This window comes from Engystomops pustulosus, chromosome 1, assembly GCF_040894005.1.
Source record: "Engystomops pustulosus chromosome 1, aEngPut4.maternal, whole genome shotgun sequence".
Taxonomy (NCBI): Eukaryota; Metazoa; Chordata; class Amphibia; order Anura; family Leptodactylidae; genus Engystomops; species Engystomops pustulosus.
In genome coordinates this window covers 198,301,119-198,324,965 of record NC_092411.1, presented here as the reverse complement: position 1 = coordinate 198,324,965, position 23,847 = coordinate 198,301,119, and the positions used below count along the sequence as shown (strand labels likewise).

The window sequence follows — 23,847 nt, the reverse complement described above, 5'->3', positions numbered from 1 at the left end:
CATCTTCTACACCTAAAGAAAAGGTTTTACTGTTGCTGTAGACTGTGATCAGCAAAATCAGACATTGCATGTTCCAAAGTTTGAATGCTGATCCAAGAATATGTTCTGTTTGTTGTATCTAGAGGTTTGGTATAACTCCATGCCTTCCTCTAAATCAATACCGAATGAATACAATTCGCAGAATAAACCTCAATGACTTGATGGGCCTGCCTCTTTCACAAAAGTATATTCAGCCTATGTGAGTCTGTGTGACTACCCAGCTACTTTTGTTAAATGTACACTGTTTGGGATATAGAACTAAGTAGGTTTCTTGAGAAAACTACTACATGAGCAATAGGGTATTAATTAACAAAGCTATTGATACTTGACATTAAGTAAAATACTCCTGCAAATGTGTAAATTATATGGGAATTTGACCATTTAGTGTTTTCAGCTTTAGGAATTTAGGGCTTCTTTTTGATATGACACTGTTGGGCAAAAAGTAGAGGTAATTAACAAATCTATACATAATATAAGAGTCTCTATGAAATAAATAATATATTATTAAATGATTAAATTATTAAATGTGGCCAAGAACTAAATTCCTTTAGGTTAAAACAAATCAATGAGTGTAAAGTGTTTCATATGTCACTTGTATTTTAGCTTTGTTATAACGCAGGATCTGGAACCAACTGATGACACAGACTGATACAGTGAGCCCTAAGACTAAACCCCCTTCCTTGGTGTCCCAACGTACTTGCCTCATTTACCCTAGGCGGTAAGGGACAACTAGTCCCTTCATGTGGGAAAGTGCACACCATGGAGACAAAGGCAAGACAATACAAACATACAAAAACAGTTACCAGAACTGACACACAACAAAGGCCAAAAACAGCACACAGCAACAAGGCAGAAGAATAGTCTGCATGCAGGCAAAATGTAAGAATACCAGAGTACTAGCAGCCCGCAGAATACAAATCACCCCAAGTTAGACAGACCTGTATGCCTACTGTGACCTCTGGTGAAGCTCTCTGTATGCTGAACCTTGACCCCAGGCTGCAAAGACCAACTGTTAGAGTTATCAATGGTGTCTACACAAGGGGGCTATATTGTTAATTCTTGTTTCCATGATGACCCAAAATTATGAAGTTCCAGTCACAACTGGATTTTTCAATTTAAAATGGTCTGCTCATCCCTAATAATGAGCAGTGCACCTGTATGACCATGGACAGATTTCTTTCTGTCCACAAGAATTAAACAATTAATTCTATAGGATGATAGCAAGCATTAGATTTGGGAAAATATGAGAATTTTTTACAGAAGGTATATTGAAAATGCATATACCTTTTCATTGAACAAACAAAAGCATTTACTTGCTGAAATGGGAATATCCCGTTAATGACAGGTACACACATCTACAGGACTTCTCCCGAGCTGCACCAATTCTCTGGAATGACGTTTTCTGGACTATGAGACCAGTACCCAACCTCTCAAGTTTCAAATGTGCACTTAAAACCCATCTCTCTATGTAAGCCTATCACACAAGCTAACTGCATGAAATGTCAACTATCTTTACTATGTTACTAAGATTACTAACCCATCATATGTCCATCTGTTACCCACCAAACACAAGATAGATACTAAGCTCCAGGCTTCCCTGCAGTCCCATTCACCTTTGATTTGGATATAAGATGGCTGGTTCAAGCAGCAGAAATTTTATGTATTAAATTTTTTCTAATTTGTTCCCTTATGAAGAATGGCTGGACCATTATAAAATCTCTTATACCTCTGGTGCCACCTGCTAATCCTCATAGACTGTAAGCTTCTATAAAATGTTGTCATCTTTACTGTTCCGTTAAATTTGTTACAAGGTGCATAGATATGATTAGCAGCAAACGCGATGCTGCTTTTTATATGTATGCACTTTGTAACTAATTAAATGGAACAAAAAAGATTTTAAAGAAGTGCTGTTTTCCTTTATTGTAAATTGAAGATTTGGTTGTACCTGCAGCTAGGGGGCTTGGAATTTCTTTTGCACTTGATGATTGGATGCAGCGATTACACACTATAATCACGTGTGAAGCGCGGAGGTGGGCAAGTTTGGTAACCTTTATTCTGGAAAGACTTTACATGTTTATATTAATATTTTTATTTTTACCTTGATTTCTCCATTCCAAAAAATCACTGAACTGTTTAGTGTCTATCATTTTGCTCAACTGATGTAACCCCATCATCAATTGTGATTTAATACAGGGCAATATTTCTGCTGCAACTTGATTGAAATGTTAAATGTAAAACACCAGACACGGCTTAATATTCGTTAAAGAGGATTTTGTGTTTTTTGGATTACTTTACATCAGGAAATTCAGCATCTGCATAATTGGAATAATGTTCCACGTTGAGGCAAGACATTAAAGAATTAAAGAGTTTGAGTTACCAAATTAATTGTTTGTAAGAAATTCTCCATAAGTCGGTGCTTATTTTATAACTTCTTGTTAGCATATAATACAATATAGTTAATAGAATTGATTTTTCAAACGTCGTCAAAATGCAAAGATTATTGTCCTTTTCTTTTACTTAAAGGGGTATTCCCATTTCAGCAAATTAACTTATTGTTTGTTTTATAAAAAAGTTATAACATTTTCTAATATACTTTCTGTATCACTTCCTCACGGTTTTCTAGATCTCTGCTTGCTGTCACTTTAACGAAAGCTTCTATGTTTTCTTCCAGTGGACAGAAATCTGACCATGGTCACACAGATGCACGGCTCATTATATCACACATCTCTGATTACTTTCTATAATATAACGAGTCGTGCACCTGTGTGACCATGGTCAGATTTCTGTCCACTGGAGGTAACATAGAAGCTTTCTATAGAAGGACAGCAAGCAGCAAGCAGAGATCTAGAAAACTGTGAGCAATAGATACAGAAAGCATATTGGAAAATTGTATAAATGTTAATAATACAAACAATGACATTGATTTGCTGAAATGGGAACACCCCTTTAACTTATCCAAGCTGTTTATCCCAATATATCAAAGGCATTTAAGCCAGATAAAGCCTAGAAGCAAAGCAATAATCCTGGACACATGATATAAAAAATGCAAGGGCAGGACATTTTTTGAGTTGGTTGCACTAAAAAAATCTTTTTTTTTTTAACTTAATGAAAGTTGCACAAAAAAAATCTTTTTTTTTTAATGCCAATGAAAGTAAAGTTCTCACATTTTAAGCATTTTAAGTGATGGTTGTTCTAAAAGTGTGGGCGGGGACTCTCTAAGCAGACACTTCATGAAAGTGCTATGAGATGCTTTGTACTGGCAATGTGCTTAGGTCATCCGGGTACATAGTTTATCTACACTTTTATTTAACTTCTGAACATTCAACTATTATATGACACATAGAAAAAGAAAATCAGACAGATAAGAGTCATGGAGTCAGAGATGGATATAAAACACAATACAACACTAAGCTCTGCTGCCTCATCTAACTGGATACTGCCTTGGATACAGAGCTTATCTTGTTTGTAGAGCTTCTAATCTCTCTCTCCTCTCCAGGCTGTAGCTGCAAACAGAGTAGGCATGTGGCTGATGAACCAGGAAGTGCCTCTGTCTGTAACATGCTTTCTGCCTCCTACCACTTCTGCAGCAGTGCAAAATAAGCTAGAGGGAATTGTCCGAACATAGTCAGAAGATATACGGTCAGATCCAGGGACAATGAAAATTGCGAACAGCCTGTTAGAGACAGGTTGGAATTATATCTCTGAAATGCTGTATTTTTAGTGAATTAGAGAATGTGCTATTTTGTTATCCTGAATGTATTTAAGAATTTTGTCTTCGTGGAAATACCCCTTTAATAGGATATTTGGATCAAGATATATTATGCTAACATTTTTGCCGCTACTAAGTTTAGTTTTTTTCTTGTTTTTAGTTCACATACAAAGTGGATCTGACTTACTATGGTCTGTCAACTTTCTTTTGGTATTACTGTTTTAATGGGCTAGACTGAGAGTATTAATTAGAAGTAGAACCTATGTAATTGTCGTGGTCTCTGAAGGTAAGGGTCACCGTGCCTATGTAGAAGCAGCTACTTTTTTCATACTTACATAGGACATATTGGGGCAGATTTATCAAGCTGTCTGAAAGTCAGGATATTTCTAGTTGCCCATGGCAACCAATCACAGTTCAGCTTTCATTTTACCACTGCTCATGAATATTTTAAAGGGGAGCTGTGATTGGTTGCCATGGGCAACTAGAAATATTCTGACTTTCAGACAGCTTGATAAATCTTCCCCATTCTGTATTGTTCATGCATTGGGTCACATAATAATAATAGGGTCACATCAAGTCACATAAAGATAAAATAGAAAAAGGGTACACTGTATTTTTCGGACTATAAGACGCTTCTTACTATAGGACACACCCCAGATTTAGGCTTCCAAAAAAGGAAAAATATATTTTACACCAATTAAAATATCCATGTTGGTCAAATTAAAACACAGCACACACGGATCTCCTCCATCCATACATTTACACACACAGCACTGCATTATCCATACAAGTATACACAAAGCTCTGCATCATCCATAAAGTTACACAAACAGCTCTGCATCATCCATACATTTACACACACAGCACTGCTACATCCATACATTTACACACACAGCTCTGCTACATCCATACATTTACACACACAGCTCTGCATCATCCTTACAGTTACACACAGCCCTGCATCATCCATAGTTACACACACAGCTCTGCATCATCCATACAGTTATACACACAGTGCTGCTACATCCATACATTTATACACACAGCTATGCATCATCCATACAAGTAAACACACAGCTCTGCATCATCCATAAAGTTACACACACAGCTCTACATCATCCATACATTTACACACAGAGCTCTGCTACATCCATACCGTTACACACACAGCTCTGCTACATCCATATATTTAAACACACAGCTCTGCATCATCCATACATTTATACACACAGCTCTGCATCATCCATACAATTACACACACAGCTCTGCTTTATCCATACAGTTACACACATAGCTCTGCATCATCCATAGATTTACACACACAGCTCTGCTTCATCCATACATTTACACACACAGCTCTGCTTCATACAGTTACACACATAACTCTGAATCATCCATACAGTTACACACACAACTCTGCTTCATCCATACATTTACACACACAACACTGCTTCATCCCCCCATCATTCGTACAGTCACCCCCACCGCACACACAAACACACCCTCCCCTCTTCTTCTATTTCCCTCTTCCCCTTCATCTTACCCTGTCCCAGGACAGTATGACCCCATTCTCAGCAGTATGTGGTGATTTATGAAGCATGTGATCAGTCACATAATTCTGACATCACCACAGATCCTGTAGGACACCCTGGAGAGGGGAGAGCAGTGTGGAGGCTCTCCTCTCTGGGAGACTGGGTGCTGCTCTATATCAGGGCATCACCCAATCTCCATTACAGCAGTCAGGAGGGTCTGGCAGTGCTGAATCCTCCTGACCTCCGGTCTATAAGAAGCAGGCACTTTTAAGCAAGATTTTTTTCTTGGTAAAAAGTGCGTCTATTAATCCAAAAAATACGGTAAACATTGAAAAAATTGCAGCAGATTATTCAGTCAAAGGTAAATACTATTTTATTCTGCTCAAATTTGATGCAATCGAGCATCCATCTGTTCTGTTCTGAGTTCAAAATTAAAGGGGTATTCTCGTCTGGGCACTTACATTCAGTTTCATTAATCTGCCATACATAAACATTTCTTCAATTAGATGTTATTAAAAAAATTTTCCCGTGGGATGATAATTTCTCATAAATGTAGTCATGATGTCCCTTAGAAACGAGATGGCTTCCTCGGATACGGCCACCTCTGCTGGAGGGATTGCACAAATAAACAAAAAGGTTATTGTATAAGAAATGTCCGGGAGTTACTGCATGTCCCACAGCCGTCCTGTGGTAATGATCGCTGAATCCAGTAGGTCAGGCAGGGCTCAATAGCGCAAGTCTGGCCACCACTGCCAGAGTGTGACGTGGTCGTATCCGAGGAAGCTATCTGGTTTCTAAGGGACAGAATGACTACATTTATGAGAAATTATCTCCACACAGAAACATTTTTTTTAATAACATCCAATTGAAGAAATGTTTATATATAGCAGATTTATCAAACTGAATGTGAATGTCCAGACGAGAATACCCCTTTAAGGATCAGGCATGTCTAAATTCAACATACCAATCCATTTTCTGCCCAACATCTGCTGAATGGAACTCAGTTGAATATCAAATACAAATTAGGTGCTTAGCTTGCTGCATTGAAATTGATGTTCAATTTTGGAAACGGATCTTATTGACTTACTGGTCCACTAGACTTTTATTATTCCTGCTCTATCCAGTGATTTTCTGTTTTCTTGTACAAGAATTTAAAATATTTTTCTTGGATGCAAGATAACTAAAACATAAACTAAACAAGTTAAAATTTGTTTTACTAAAATAAATATTAAAGTAAAGGGACAATTAGAATTATACCACACATTGCGGAAACAGAAATGTATTGGATATTTTATCTATAGAAATTACATTCCAAAAGGAGCTAAAACCCAAAACTTCTCTGTCTGAGTTTTTAAAGGGGTTATTGAAATACAATAGATTTTCAATTTACTCGCAAGAGGAATAGCGCCTGAAACTGGCAAAATAGATATATGTGCCCTTTTGCTATTTTCTTTGCTCTTTGGTCAACCAATTTCCTTCTAACCTGCGCTACAGTAATTGGAGTCAGACTTAACACCTGCCCCTCTCAAAACCAAACCTTTAACTTTGCTATCAGGATTGTGTGCAGCCCCACATAATGATCAATAAATATGTGATTTAAAGGGTCATGTTGTAAAATAAATAAATAGTACATAGACTTTAAATAATTAATTAAAATATTTTGTAACAAACTGTAATAAACATGCACCACTAAATATGTAAAGGAATTTTATTGATAATTTTGCCATCATGCTTATGGCATAGGAATTCTACTGTGTGCTTGATCTGACTCAATTGGAATAACAAATTCACACAGATCTCGGGGAACAACTCATGCCATTTTTTGGTAAGTATTTGTTTTGGCCCGACAAGAAGGGTAGGGGGTGACATTTACTTGATCTCACGTGTCTCTTTTTTTAGACTATAGAAAATATAGTTTTGTATAATTTTGTATAAACAAGTGTATGAAAGTGAAGTGCAATTGTCATATTACAAAATTGCCATGCTTGGCTAGAAATTATTTCTGGTGCTATTAGCATTTCTCAGAAAATAAGTCTTTTCCAACACTTAATTGTTTGATATGAAGTAATAACCAATAGAACAAGGATTGCCTCTAGCCATTCTAGGACTACATACCAAACTGGGTTCTACATTGCATAGACATTAATATAACTCTATATCTAATCGCCATTTAAGTAATTGGTTTGCACTCAAAATGCTGATAGCTTTTGTCAAAAGGTAAACCAATCAATGCTTTAGCTGCAAGGCAAATGTTACAGCAGTTTTCATTTTAATTAAAACCCTACTCCCAAATATAAGCTGCGGGGAGATATTACTATGCACTAAAAGGTACTTTGAGCCATATAAGGAAGCAATTTAAATAAAATTTGTTTCCAATAAAGTTTAGTTTCTTAACTACCCAATGAAAAATGTAAAAGTGAGTAATAACCTACAGCTACCTAAACTTTTATTGCCCCTGGCAATAATCTAACTTAAGATATGAACAAAAAGAACCTCTAGAATTGTACTAGGCCATATTTTACATCCCTATGTGCATAATATGTAGATACAATCACGGACTCAATTGTACCAGATCATTGTGAGCAAGAATTGCTATTGTATGTAATAAAGTCTATGTTTAAATAATAATATGTAATAAATAATCACAAGAATTCCCATTGTATGGAATACAGTCTATGTTGAGTGCACAAATGTATTTTTGTATACTTTATATACATTTTTTATTTTCTGGGTGTATACTTTTTTGTTACTTTATGCATGGTATAGAACAAAAAGTAGAGCCATGAAAATCTAGTCACTTTTTTCATGTAGATTTCTTAATCAGAAAAATAAAGGTCAGTTCACTAAAAAAAATTCATTTAAAAAATACAAGACAGTAAATTTGGTCTTTATATCCTGAATAAAACTATAATATACTGTATACAGAACTGGAAATTAGAGAGAACAAGTAAAAATAGTAGTGTACTAAGAAAATATTAGATAGAGATGCAATGAAACCCACATTCACAGAAGAGACGCCCACAACATTCGATACGGTACATATCGATCAGGGTAGTCCATCCAATGTGCAGTATAATAAGCAAAATGCTACTTTATGTTAATGAGTAATTGTTTATCATAACTGATTTATTTAATATTTCTGGATGTAATCAACTTGGAATGTAAACATATTCAAATACATTGATTAAAATGCAATTATTGAAAATTTCAGTTGAAGAAAACTACATCCTAATTTAGAGTAGTGTTGGGGGATGTTGGGGGAATGGGGTGCTAAATTAAGTATTTTTAGATTAAATAGAGTGCAAAGGGAATAATACTAACCTCAAAGCAAATAGGTTGTCCTACATACACTATTAGTAATGGAAAGACAGACTCAATAACGTTTTGCAATTTTACATTGTTTCCTCTATGGGTTTATATGTGAGGTGTTAATTAAAAAAAGGTAGTAAAGTTAGTTTATCAGTCTAAAAATACCCTTAAGGACCTTCCTTAATACTCAATATCATTGCTGTTATTCAATGGTCATGATCTTGAAATTCATTTCATACTTGAATTCTTTTCATACTTAACAGTAGCTTGTAGGTTTATATCTGAAGATGGTTATTTTATTTTATATCACCTCAATATGAAAACAAGATTTTGAAATAAATACTGCACTCCCACAATAAAATACTTTCTTATACAGTAGAATGTGACCATGTATAAAACATTCCAGTTAATTCAATAACTAATTTTACTTAAAGGACACCTGTCATCAGGTCTCTGTAACCAATTCTGTCACCTCTACCTGTTGGAGAAGCTCACAAGGATCCCATTCCAGCCTATTTAATTCATACATTATTATTATATTACATTCTAAAATCATCTTTTCTTTATTATGTGAATGAGCCAGGGCACATGGAGAGAGAAAGTGATGTCAACCCTGTTACCCCACCCGTCTCCTCCGTCTGCTCATGTCTGTGTGTCATGTACAGTAAAGCATTGCTTGTGTTTGTGCTTTATCTGCTGCTTGTGAGAGACACAGACATCAACTAGATGTTAGCTTGGGAAGCCCCTGAGATCTCTCTTCTCCTATACACATGGCTGCATCCTGTAGCAGATGTATATCCCATACACACACAGGCTGCAGGGGGCACCAGCACCTTGAAGCACGTAGAGGAGCCAGCACCTGGAGTTTCACATCATTATACAGGCCGCCAGTCATCTGTATAGGAGCATCTCATACACACAAAGGCTGCAGGGGGCATGGCCGCCAGAACCAGGAAGCACATTGAGGAGCCAGCACCAGGAGTGTCACATCATTACACAGGATGTCAGCCATGTGTATAGAAGTATCTCCCACACACAGGCTGCAGGGGGCATGGCCACCAGCACCGGGAAGCACATAGAGAAGCCAGCACCAGAAGTGTCACATCATTATACAGGCAGTCAGTCAAGCACTGGGGGTTGTGGCTGTGCCTCACACTCATGAATAAGCTGGACTGCTGAATATGATAATGACTCATTGAACCCATCTTCGCAACTGAGAGTTTGAGTTAACAGGCATGTAGGTGGACAATGTAGGGATAGGAGAGATGCTTTATAATGGCAGTTTATGAAAATATATTTAGCTTTGGGGGTTAATTTGCCTGACAAGTTCTCTTTAACATTCGTAGAGTAAGCAAAAATACTAGCAAAAAAATTATAAGGATATAGTATAATACTAACCATTAACTCACTTAAAACTCACTCCACATGATAACATTTTGGTTACTGTAAGAAGTACAAAAAATATAAAAGCGAGAGAGGGGGATGGAGGAAGGGTGCATATATAAAGGTCTGACAGTTGAGAAGATACAAAGCATTATTCACGAGTGTGACTGGAAACTTCTGTTTGGCAAAAGGCATACATCGTAATACATAAACAGTATCACTCTAAGCATACTATTCCTCTCAACAAGAAGAAAGAAAAAATTAACAGAAACAACCAGAAAGTAGGAATTATTCACATTAATATTTTTACAAGGTTTCTGTTGTTTTGTCTAATACAACTTGTAAAGATTCCAGTAATCAAAACATCATATAAAGTAATACCTGGTATGCAGGTGTTTGTGAACAGAAATTTCTGTAATAAAATATTCAGCATATCCTTTCAATGTGACATATCAGCCCAGAGGGGCTTCTTAGGCTGGAAGATATTCTAAGGTCAAATTAATTCTGAAAATTTTTCGGCAGTGCTGTCTCCAAAGTCTTGGTCGAATACAATGCATTGACAGACCTCCGTAAATAATGGAAATGCATCTGGGATCTTCATACTTTTCTAGTTGTAGTATAAGAAGATGTAACGCGAAGGTGTCTCATGGAGTGAAAAAGAGCTAGCTCCGCACAAAAAGGAGCCCAAGGGGAGCAAGACATTTTATTGTTAATAGTTAACCTATTCATTGTAATTTATGTTAACCTGTAAGAGATCTTTATACTTTTCTAGTTGTAGCTTAAGAATAAGGGAGTCAGGATAACACAAAATGGGTGGGGTAGTAAATTAATAGTTATTTTTACATTTTACAAGTCCACTGTAAACTAAACATCCACTACAATGGAAAAATAATTACATAGCTATATTTAAGTGTTCAGTGAACCCTGGAAAAGATTTGGCATCTTGGGGACCAGAATGAAACTGTTCAGTCCGGATATCTCACATGACCAAATTTGTTCCATTTTTACAAATAATTTCTAAAATTTAGTAAAATTTTTTTTTAACTCCTTCCTGCCTATGCCTTTTTTAAATTTTTGCGTTTCCATTTTATGCTCCCCTCCTTCACTTTTATATTTTTCTTTGTACTGAGCTGTATGAGGGCTTGTTTTCAGTGAAACAAATGGTACTTACTAGTGGAGCTGAAAAAAAATCCAATAGCTTTAAAATAGACAAAAAAATGATGTGGGGCCTTTTTTTTGTTGACTCTGCTTTTAGGGCATCCACTGTTCAACTTAATGACACCTCTCCTTTATTTATTATATTATAATAGATTTTAAAGAAAGTAAAAGCTTTTGATGCTAATACATTTTTCAAACTTCAGTGTATGGAGCTATGAAATAAGTAATTTTTGCAATGATTTTCATTGCTACCATTTTGGGAACTGTATGACCTATTGATCACTTTTCTATTACATTTTAGATGTGTTGAAAAATAACAGGTTAACACTAGAGATGAGCGAGCATTAAAATGCTCGGGTACTCGTTACTCGAGCCGAACATTTCCTGATGCTCGAGTGCTCGTTTCGAGTAACGAGCCCCATTGAAATCAATGGGAGACCCGAGCATTTTTTAGTAAAATTAAAAACTGAACGAGCACTGTTCAGTGCAGATGTTTTCACTAAAAGAACAGAGTGAAAGAACACTGCAGAACAGATTGCAGATGTTCGCAAACATCTGCGATCTGTTCCGGAGACACGCGTGCAGAACGATGTTCTCTGCAATAGTATTTGAAGAACAATATGTGTGAAGAACAACTTGCAGATGTTTGGAAACATCTGCAAGTTGTTCTTCACACATATTGTTCTTCAAATACTATTGCACCGTGCAAGCGTGTCTCCGGAACATCTGCGATCTGCTCCGGAGACACGCGTGCAGAACGGTGTTCTCCGCAATAGTATTTGAAGAACAATATGTGTGAAGAACAACTTGCAGATGTTTGACAACATCTGCAAGTTGTTCTCTACAAATATTGTTCTTCGAATACTATTGCGGAGAACACCGCTCTGCACGCGTGTCTCCGGAGCAGATCGCAGATGTTCGCGAACATCTGCAATCTATTCTGCACAGTGTTCTTCAATTAAATGATTAAATTAAATGTTTTAATTGTATTTTTTTTACTGTTCTTTACTTTTTTTTTTTAAATTAAATGCTCGTTATCGAGCAGGGCAAATACTCGTCCGAGCAACGAGCCGGTCCGAGTATGCTAATACTCGACCGAGCATCAAGCTCGGACGAGTATACTCGCTCATCACTAGTTAACACCCTTAATCGATCAGGGTGTTCGCCACAGTTGCAATATAGAGTAAACACTCATCCCGAGAGCACTCCCTATACTGCCCTTGCCGCCTGCCGACATATTATTACACTATTGTGACAAGGTGTTAACATTATTATACTTATGATGAGGATCCCAACTGCTTTTGAACTTGTTTTGTGAAAAGTCTGCTGCAGCTTCTGGTGGAATGTTTCATCTTTACAGTAAACAGTAAAGATTCCTCTTCTAAGTTGAGAAGAGGATTTCTTCTAGGAAAAGCACATCCCACACATACTTCTATCCTATAAAGTAGATTAAACATTTTCCGTAAATATTTCTGGGTACGCTGGTCAACCCATTTCGTTAATTATATTAGATGTTTGCCTTTGAGCCCTCTCAAGTTTTCCTCTTTCTTTTCCCTGTACCAATGCTAATATTGTATAAATTATGTGATTTGGGTGTCTGACCAGAAGTTAGTAAAGTGGTATAGATCAGTTCTTATTGCCCATGTATACCTCTTTTGAAGCATCTAATAATCTCGGTGTTGAGTGCTACTGTAGGCAACAGTTTATTTTTCTATTTAATTTCTTATTTATCTTCCTATTTATTTACATGTATCATTATTATTATTATTGAAACTTTTGAACAATAAAATATAAAAATGTCAATAATAATAATTCTTTATTTATATAGCGCCCACAGATTTCGCAGTACTGCACAATGCATGCCAAATTGTCCCTGACCCCATGGGGCTCACAATCTAAACAACCTAACAGTATGTTTTGGAGTGTGGGAGGAAACCTGAGGACCCGGAGGTAATCCACACAAACACGGAGAGAACATACAAACTCTTTGCAGATGTTAACCTGGGTGGGATTTCAACCCAGGCTATCACTTCTTATGTTCTTATGTACAGTACTAATACAGGGACAAGGCTGGCAATGCCCTATAGATTTACGTTCTGGTTATATGACTGCTTTCAGTATTCATTTTTCATCTTTTATCATAGTACACATTATATGCCCCCCTATTCAAGATGAAATGTTGATGGAATTCTGCCTGAATGCATGTTTCTCTATATTGGTAGCGTCAAATAAATGCTACAGCAAATCCAAGTGACATTGTATCAGGACTAACTTCTCTCCAGTATACATTTTGACAGGCCGTTGCTGTGAAATTTATCACACATACAGAAATAAATGAACAGAATAGATTCAATAAGACTGACTAGAGAGCAATCAAGTTAAAATAACATCCCACAGATATGCTCTTGAGTATGTCAAGACATTTTATCATTTCTGGCCACATAAAGCTCTGCTGGATATTAACAGATGTAAGGAACATTCACCCCTGGGAATTCCAGAATTTCTTTCAAACAACATGCTCCAAACAAAGACTGATGTATGTGACACAGCATCAATGGCAAGGAATGGGACAATGCTTTTATTTTATAGGCTGCGTGATTATAAGAAAACACACAGAGATCTATCAAACTCTGCTAAAAGATAATGAGAGTAGATGTATTCTGCCGGGAAACTTTTTTACACAATAGCATATCCCATTGGAAAACTGACAAAAAACTGTCAAATGATTCCTCAATGCAAAAAGTTTAACAATTAAACATTTAGCAGCCTTTAACATCATTGTGAAAATTAATCTTGTGGGAAGAAAATGCTGATTTGCTTTGTCTAATTAGGTTTGCAAATTAAACATTGTCTTCAAAGCTGCCAATATATTATTTTTTCACAACATATTGTCCAATATCAAGTTCTCCAGGACTAAATAACTTTTATGTTAAGTGGAAACAGAAAGTTCAGTGCAGCACAGCAATCCTGGTAAAAAGCAAAGCGTACAAAGTGATACTGTAGGAAGGTAGATGTACAGGTTACATTTAAAGGGGTATTCCAGGAATCAGCATAATTCATATACAAATGGGTCCTTAAAATATAAGCTAATGTGTAATTAGTTGTTATTTAAAATGTTGCTCCCCTTAGCAGAAAAATGCTGTGGACATAGACTGTAATGAAGAATTAAAATGCTATTGGCCCATTAATCAGTCCGTTAATTTCTTCCTCACCGTCCGTTGCAAAGCATACATAGGACAGAAGATGGCCGCTAGTCACATCTTCACATCACATGTCCTGCACCTGTCTGGGCAGGGTCATGTGATCACCACTACGTTTGGCTGTAGTCGGTTGGTTGCAGTGCATTCAGTATGGCCAGTTTAGTGGTGATGGCAGTTACATATCATTACTATGGTAACAGTGCAAGAAAACCTGTTATATCATCACTAGGAGAAGAGCATAAGAGGGAGGAAGAGTTAGTGAGAACTAAAGGATCTTGGGACTTGTAGTTTCCAGAGGAAGCCATCTTGGTGATAACTTTAGAGAGGCCATAAAATTTTGTGAATCATAAAATTTATTTAAGCTCCATTTTGTGACTAATGACATTGAGTTTTGTTACAATTATTTATTTATAGCATCATGGGTTTTTGTATCAGACGTTCATTTTCCCGGAATACCCCTTTAAGGAAAAAAAAACACATTTTAGGCAGAAAAACACAAGTTTTCTTGACACGTATTTCTGGACAACTCTCTAAAATGTTTTTTTTCTCTCTGATATCAAGAAAGGAATAATATTTAGGAACTCGGTTCAAAGGTCAAATAGGCTAGTACCCAAGGGTTCTTTTTCGATAAACCAAAACAGTTTTCATTCATGTGAATCTTTTTAGATTCACAGAAATCTTATGATCTTTCTGTGAATAACGTGGAACCTCATTTCATGAACTACTCCAAAAAGCACTGGAGACCAGAATAAAATATGTGTAGAACAGTGGGACAACTGGTGTATAAATGGGGATTTGTTTTGGAATGAGGACTGGTTCGTATTAGGTATGTCAGATGGCTTCCTCGCGATCGATTACTCACTGTATCCGAGTTTTTCTGGAAAATTGATGGCCATTAGATTGAATGTTGTAGTGTCATTCTATGAAGAAGTGAATCTGTATGGACAGTGAAACGTTTTGAATTTACTATTGCAATAAACCTATTGCATCGTATCTCATTATTTGGTTTGATCCACCTTCTGCAGAATTGATTTACCCATTGATTATTAATGGTTATTAAAACATTAGGACCTCAACTGCTGGTATTAATTTGCATTTAACGGAGTATTCCCTTAAAATATAGTGCTTATAACATCATATCGTTTTACTGGCTGCTTTATATGTATTAGTGTAGTTCAACATATCTATCTATCTATCTATCTATCTATCCATTTTCACACCCTTGTGTTGAGGTTCGATAAAAGTGTACAGACACTGAAATGTTGCCACTCATGGAATAAAGTCTCATCTTCATTTTATATTGGACCTGAAGTGCTTACTTCCAAATATAAAACCAAAATACTCTATGTCATATTTATATAAAATACTCAGTTTATAAGTTTACAATTTGTGAATTTTAGAATTTCTAATCATTCTTAATTATGTGTGTTACACTAGTACAATCAAAATACTCTTAAAGATGGCTGGCTAGAGCTTTGCTTCTGTAGCACATAAAGGTCCATGTAATTTCCATTGTAATTTTTTATTTTAGACACAAAATATGATCTGGTGAAGTGAAAGTAAATGACACAGAAATGTTCCTATTCCATTAGCACAGTCATTTGAAGAGTTCCCCATTGATGCATTCAATTAAATATCAATACAAGGTTTCTTTCCAAGTTACAAATTTCAGAATACATGATATGGGTATAAAGTACTTGGACTATAGTGATTGCAAGCTTAATACCATCATTAAATTGTTAATGAGAGTGCAAATGATATTTGATTATAAAATGGCTTACATTTTAATAAGACAACCTCCATGTATTTGAACTTTAACTAATCCAAAATTACAAAGGAATGGTTTGTAAAACAAGCAATTAACTTTGTACAGATATAAATCAAATTTCAGTATATTTCCTTGTGTTTCAAAGTAAATGGCAATGGAAACATACAGTCCTTCTAAATGCTGAATTGTGAAATAAATAAAAATATAGACCACTGTAAAACAAGCAGTAGATTCTTATTTGGTGTAGTATGCCAGTCACCTCTGCTGGTCCCGACTGAGAAATCCAACACAAATGCAGCTATAGTAGCTGTCCATTATTCCGTATCTTTTAGAAAAGTTAACCTAGGACTACTAATTTGAGTGATTACCGTATCTTTTGGACTATAAGACTCACTTTTCAGCAAGAAAAAATCTTGCTAAAAATTACCTCCGTCTTATAGCACGAATGTCAGGAGGATACAGCACTGCCAGACCCTCCTGACTGCTGTAATGGAGATCGGGTGATGCACTGATACAGAGCTGCACCCAATCTCCCAGAGAGGAGCCTCCGTACTGCTCTCCCCTCTCCCAGATGTACTACAGGACCTGCGGTGATGTCAGAATCATGTGACTGATCACATGCTTCTTACATCACCACAGGTCTGATACTGCCATCTGGGTTAGTCATCACTGAACTGAGACTATGAGGCAATTAACTGATTAAGTTCCAGTGAAGTACAGATCCTAGTAATGGTGTAAAGTGTATAGTAAAGTGTATAATGATGAATATCAGGGACATCTAGGCTTAGGTAACAGAGTGTCATCTAGTGACAGAGACTCTGATATTGGCAGTGTCTGTTATCTGTATAAATGCACTTTTAAGACACTTAATGAAAGCCTTCATCCATACTAAAGAAAGCTGACAATTAGTGATGGAGAGGAGATGGAGGAGGCTGCATTTCATCAATACATTACAGTTCTAGTTTGGTTACTTCTGCAAAAAGTTACAATATAATTTTAAAATATTACCACTCTAACATGGCATTACAACATAATATTAGAAAACATGAATGAGCTATAGTGCCAGTCACAAATCTTGGCAAAAAATGGCAAACCTCTTTCTCTTTAATTCCATAAATGGACTGTAGATAATCTATGGAGAATAAGGTGACATTTCAATAGGTGCCAAGGAAAAAAAATCAGGCTGGGTTCACAAGTGAATTTTGTTTTTCTGTTTTGGCCTAGGAGAAGGACAATGGAATTCTAGACTTGTGAAATTAACAATTAATCAAATGAAGTCAAAATAGTGGTGCATACATGTCAAACTCTGTCATAGTGCTCTGTAAGATAAGAAATAAAATAAAACTCATAGGGAGATGTGTATCTTTGTTTCTTTTTGTATAATTGAGACTTTTTGTAGGTCTTTTTTATGTTCATGGGTTTTTTTTTAGTTTTCTTAGACATTTTGTTGCAAATATCTCAGATGCACATTGACACAAGCCATGTGAATAGGTGAGGGCGTTTTATACAGGAGTGGACATTACTGGACATTTTGGCCTAGATTTTTAAGTACTCAGCCACTGCCTTACGGGAACATTCACACAGTGTTATGCCCGGCAGGTGATCCCTCCCCCCTCCATAGGAAACAGCGGTGCACGGCCGCAGATATGTGGAAAGATAGAGCATGCTCTATCTTTTCCCCATGTATGGTGCGGATTGGTGTACCGCCGCCCAATCGCCGTACCGCCGCCGGGTCGCCATTGCCATCTATACATATGAATCTATGCATATACATCCCCACAGACTGCCTTCTGACTGAGCCCTTAGGGCAGTGATGGCGAACCTTTTAGAGGCCGAGTGCCCAAACTACAACAAAGACCCGCTTATTTATCGCAAAGTGCCAACATAGAAATGTAATTTGTGATTTATACTCCCTGCTCTGTTTTCATTGATACCAGCCCCTGAGGACACCAATAAAGCAGAAAATAGTCCCAGGTAGCGCTGTCACTTTAAAATAGCTCTGTGCACAGCAAGTCCTGGGCTGTCTGGGACTGCAGGAAGATACCTGGAGTCATCTCTGGTGATGGCCTGAGTGCCCACAGAAAGGGCTCCGAGTGCCACCTCTGGCACCAGTGCCATAGGTTAGCCATCACTGCCTTAGGGAGATGGCGACACATTAGTTTTGTGTTGCAGAATCAAATGTGTTTTATATGTTACCATGCATTTGGCTGGTTTGAAAACATATTTCTCCATTGCTAGAAGTATGAGCAGAATGTGTTTATATTTCCAGCAATGAAGAAAAATGCTTTCTAACCAGCCAACACATATTAATATGTAAAACATATTTGTTTCTGCATTACAAACTGTAAAAATGCATTACTTGGAACGGCACCCATAAATTTACTAAACCTGGAAATTACAACCTACAAAAACATGGGATTATGCAACAAAACAAATGATTGAAAGCAATTTGAATTTAGATGTAACTGTGAATCCAAAAAATTCTAGATAAAAAAAAAAGAATCAGGACAAACTTTCAGTGCCCAGCAGGTTTATGTGCAAAATTGTACACATATAAAATGTGTAAACTAATTACAATTTACATGTTAAAACAAGATCCAAGATAAAAAAAAAGAAACATGCCAGATCCTGCCATACGCAGCATAATGCCCTTGCGTGGCAATTAACTGTGAAGCTGTACTTCAGTAGTGCACACAATCTGCCTGAAAAGTCACAAAGACAGAGAAAAAAAATTATTCACAAGGCAAATCTCACGCGGAACATCTGGAAAATAAAGATACACAAGGTACACTGCACAAAGTGCAGCCCGTGGTCTCGAAAACTAAAGAAAAAAAACTGCATAAATACATGCTACATGTATCATGTCCCCTATAGTATAATAAGACTAATAGGGTAATGGATTGTTTAAAGGGTCATAGTTAAATAATGTAAGGCTCAGTAAAGTCTGTGCTTTCATAATCTGTTATTATATTGCTACGTCTAAAATAGATACTTACACTGTGAACTACTTCATGGTTTGAAGACTCTGTCTGGGTATATTTGTCTTGCTTCAAGAAACTTGATGGCTGTAAAGTTCTAGCAGTTTTCTGTAAAAAAAAAGCATCAACAAAAGGTCAAAAAGGATGCTGTATACATCAGCATACAACTGGTTCAGTATTCTATTGTTTTGTTTAAACCACATGCTGGAAAATATTGACTCTTGTTTTCACAATACAAAAACAAAAACAATGGATATCCCTTTCAGATTTACACTATCTATCCCTGTTTGACTATGCATCACCAGCTGTTACTCTTTAGAGAAGCTGTCATGGAATTACAAAAGCTAAAGGTGACTATTTCAATTGCATATTCACATGCCCAGTTTTCTCTACACCTGCTTCAATTCTCAGTTTGTAACAGTCAGTGGTCTTTAGCGAGAAAGAAGTGTCAGAACTGTTATTTTTATGCAGAAAAACACCTTTGAAGAACATCTAGCAATGTAAATACTGAAAAAAGCAGATGATTAAAGCAGCGCTTCACCTCAGTCTCAGTCTAATGTCCTGGAAAATGACAGTGACACCTTGAAAATCTACATGGTTTTCTATAATGCTAATAAAACTAGCAAACATTCTCACAATAACAGTGCCTGTAAATAATAGTAATTCAAAAGCAGTAAGATCTTCGAGAATTATAAAGAGGATGACTAGCACATTGGGAGGAGATTTACTATTCCTTTTGCCTTTTTAGTGAACAAAAAACTCTCAATTCCTGGCACAGGGAAAAGAACTGGAATTTTTCCACCTCTCACAATAAAAAAGTGGTGTAAAGGGATGAGCGGCAAAGTAGGTAAGGAGAAAGTGAAGAAGCACGTACAATAAGCCCATCCATTGTCCTTGAAAATTGTATACACTGGGACAATTTCACCAGGGAAAGAATCTTTTAATTTAGATATCTTATAAAGATTTTAAAAATTGTGAACTTCAAATGTGTCCTTAGAAGAAAAAAGATGGCAGACAGGAGGTCTTCCATTCTCCACTTCTGTTGACATCTTATTACCTGGCTTTGACTGTAGAATTCCTCCTGTGATGAGTCATTGATGTCAATAAAGTGAAGTTTGAGGTTGTTTAAATTCTAATAACTGGAGTAGAAGAACCCATGCCCTTCTCAGCAAGAATGGGACTATATGGATACCTCAGGCTTTTTCTACCTTGACCTTCCTGAGGATCCAGGGTATCAGGGGGAAGGTGTTCCAAGGAATTGAAAGACTGTCCAAGAATGTAGGATGATTGGCTTAGCTCAGTGAGGACCACCTCTTCACTTTGTTGTGGAACCTGGATGCAATGATATCTAATGAGAGACTGACTCATCTCTGGTACAAAACCTGCTAGATTTACTATGATAACACTGTGTGCTACCTCCTAATACAATCTGCATTGTTGTAAAATGGCCTCTTAATTCCCAGCTTAAAGGAAATGAGATGCTTTTCTACTGATAATATAATAAAACATGATATTGGTAATGGAGGTTACTGTGTTAACTTTTCATGATCCTATGGATATCACATATAGAAGATGGAGAGGAAATGTCCATCTGAATTCCCAAGTTGCACACTTTTACAATTAACTGGTTGCTAGTTTTTTTGTGTTTGTTTCGATACTAGAATACCCATGTCTCTGAACCTTTCCTAGAGTTGTCCATGGTACATTTTGCTATAGCAGGAGTTTGAAGGACATTCTTCTCTAGCAGAAGAAACATTGTAGCTGACTTACTTCACAGAAGTTATTCCTCTAAATTGAAAATAAGTTTTATATTCATGAAAACATTCATATGCAACACATCCATGGTGAACTAAAATTTTTTTTGCATTTAGGCCACAGTTTTTCTTAAGAAAGACATGCTTAAGATGCATGAAAGTTCCCTCACAAGGAGATATTTACTTTATATGCAACCCTTTAAACTGTGACGGTCATTTACTAAAACTGATATAACCAGGATTATATGAATTATAATGTTCTAAAAAATATTAACAACATACTATGTAGTTAGTTTAATAATGGCCCAAGCTTTACATATTCTGTTGTAAGTCTTCACCAAAATATCTGGCAGCTCCATTCCAGCTCTGCAGCCACTTACTCTATTACTGCATGACAAGCTGCCATTTCACATTTGGATAATATTTGTATACTATGAGACAGATTTTATGAATTCAATCTTACTAATTAGGATATAATTGTATTCTAGCTCACATCATAAATATTGTACTGGATAATTAATTAATTTGATATTTCAATAATTAGAATTCTAATGACACAGACAGGTCTCTATAGCCTTTTTTTGGATTAGAAACTAGAATGTGTTTGTGTCAATTAATAGGCAGTGATAAACTGTTTAATTAACTACTTATATTTATTGTGCATTTGTAGAAACAGTATTGGTTGTGGCTATTACTTTCAATCGTTCAATTAAAGCATATATTCAGATAGCAGAGCACATCAGGGATATTGGAATTTCTCTATAACATTTACAGTTTACAAAAAAATTTTACCTGTTCCTAAAAATTGTCAAGCGAACATTATTGATCATTGGTGGATTTCTATGGGTTTATAGGGGAAAAAAAGAGCTATAACAAAAGAATTTTTGAGATACAGCGCCTACAACACTTGTCATGGCACTGTGATGTTTAGTTGATGCACTACAATTAGAGATTTCTTGTTCAAGTGTGAGGTTCGGTTGCGCCCCGCACGACCCATACATATTGCCGGACTGGCCGCTGAACAGCTAATAGAGCATTTAAACGCCCCTAACAACTAGCAATGTCTTTGATTGGCCGGGGGTTTAAAAAGCGTACACTGCCAAATGCATCATGGGAACGTCTCTGTGATGCTATGCATCCTGCCAGATGTCAATATTACTTTCCCCACCACTGTTTTTTGAAAATGGAGATTTTACTGAGGAGCTCAGAGTGGATGTTGCCATGGGGCCAAACAGGTAGGAAATTTGGGAGTTTCACAAAAAGATTAATTGTGCAAATTCCTCCCTGTGTGACAATAAGGGGTCGTCTTTTTTATGTAAAGTGGCACTTACCCTTTTGTATTTTTTACAGAAAAGTATTCAGTAACATTGCAGAATATATTGTTTGAAGGCTAATGTGGGCTAATATGGTTACACTATATTGTTTTATCAACCCCACAGAAACACATGTTTTTGCTTGTAAATCACCATACTTTTAAAATATGTATCATATATATGTATCATAGATGGATGAAGACTTTCCGTAGGTAAAACATCCTTGACCCATGTATAAGGAAAATCCTTACCTTTACGACGCTAGTTGGTAAACAACTATGCATTGCAGAAAAACACTATTGTTTCCAACAAATTGAGCACTATGTGATGTCCTTATGTGTTGGTAATCCATCTCCTCAGCCCATTCATTTTGAGTTGATCTGTGCCAAGGGTTCATCCACCAAAGGACTTACTGTATATCCTTTACATATACCATGGTATATACCAAAGGTATAGGTATAGACCAGATATGGTCAACAGCTTTCTCCTGAGCATAGGCAAATTTAGCAAAAAGTCTTATATTTCTAATCTCAACCTGATTGCCTACCATAATCTGCTTTTTCTCTTGTTCCATGTATGTTGTTGACATGCATTTTATCTATTTTATCTTCTTTTTGTTACACTAAGGCCCCTTGCAGACAAACGTTTGCTCACCCAAGCCATAACAAACAACAATGTGGGTGCTCACCACAATGTAAACAGATGCCATGAAGCCCTATGAGTGCCGTAATACGTCAATCTGAAATTTGTTATCTATGGCCTTCTTCCTTCTAAACTCAACTTTTATAATGATGCTCATTACCCTGAAAGGCTAGTAGGGCAGATACCATAGCCCTTCAGCCCTGCTGAGTCACAGGCTGTTAGACTGTCTCACCCTCCTTGATTTTAAAAGGAAGAAGGCCATGGATAACAAATATAAGATGATTACCTCAGTCACAGTACCTGGCATCTATGAGTATGTGTCTCTGCTTTATCATTCTTGACTTTTATGGCACATTTCCTTTAAAGCACCTGGACAGAGTTCAGCTCAGTGCATTGTAAACTATAATTTCACCATTAACATTTATTAAAAATTATGCAGCCTTACTGAATTATCCTGATTCGAGGTGACTGCTGGCTCCCCCTGCTGGTAGCTGTGTCCCGTCCTGCCTGCCTTCTCCCCTGGCCGAGTCTGCGCAGAAGGAATCACCTTCTGCTCGTCTGTTTACATCTCTGACTGCAGATTCCTCCGCTGCCTCACACTGAAGGAGACCAGCTGACAGGCAGCAGCCAATAGGAGAGAGGGGGAGGGGCCGAATGAGCTGTGTAGCCGAGTGCAGTGTGATCTGCACTACAAGTCTAACACCAGGCTCCTCCAGAGCAAACAGGGGCACAATAAAGGTAACTACGTCCAAGAATGAAGAGGTCCATCCATAGCACAGTCTGCCTCTAACATGTTTGTAGCTCTGTCATATTACAGTGTAGCAGCCCTCCCCCCCATGTAGCCACCATTAATAAAACAAGTAAAGGATCTGAGCCCTGACCTCTCCTCATCTCACACATGTCCTGCAGCCTTCCCCCCTGTAAGTCAGCAACATGTGAGTGTTCATCTATTATCTAGTCATATCTAATCTATCTATCCATCTATCTCCTATCTATCCATCAATGTATCTATCTATTCATCAATGTATCTATCCATATTCTATATAACTTCTATCTATCTCA

The 23,847-nt window shown here is 36.8% G+C and overlaps 1 protein-coding gene across 1 annotated transcript in view; it reads right to left on the bottom strand.

Annotated features, from left to right (window-relative positions):
• CCSER1 (coiled-coil serine rich protein 1) overlaps positions 1-23,847 on the bottom strand; it is a 573,345-nt gene that overhangs the window by 2,669 nt on the left and 546,829 nt on the right. Inside the window, exon 9 of the mRNA XM_072117766.1 lies at positions 19,095-19,184. Coding sequence (XP_071973867.1) covers positions 19,095-19,184 — 90 coding nt within the window. The remainder of the gene's footprint in view (positions 1-19,094; positions 19,185-23,847) is intronic.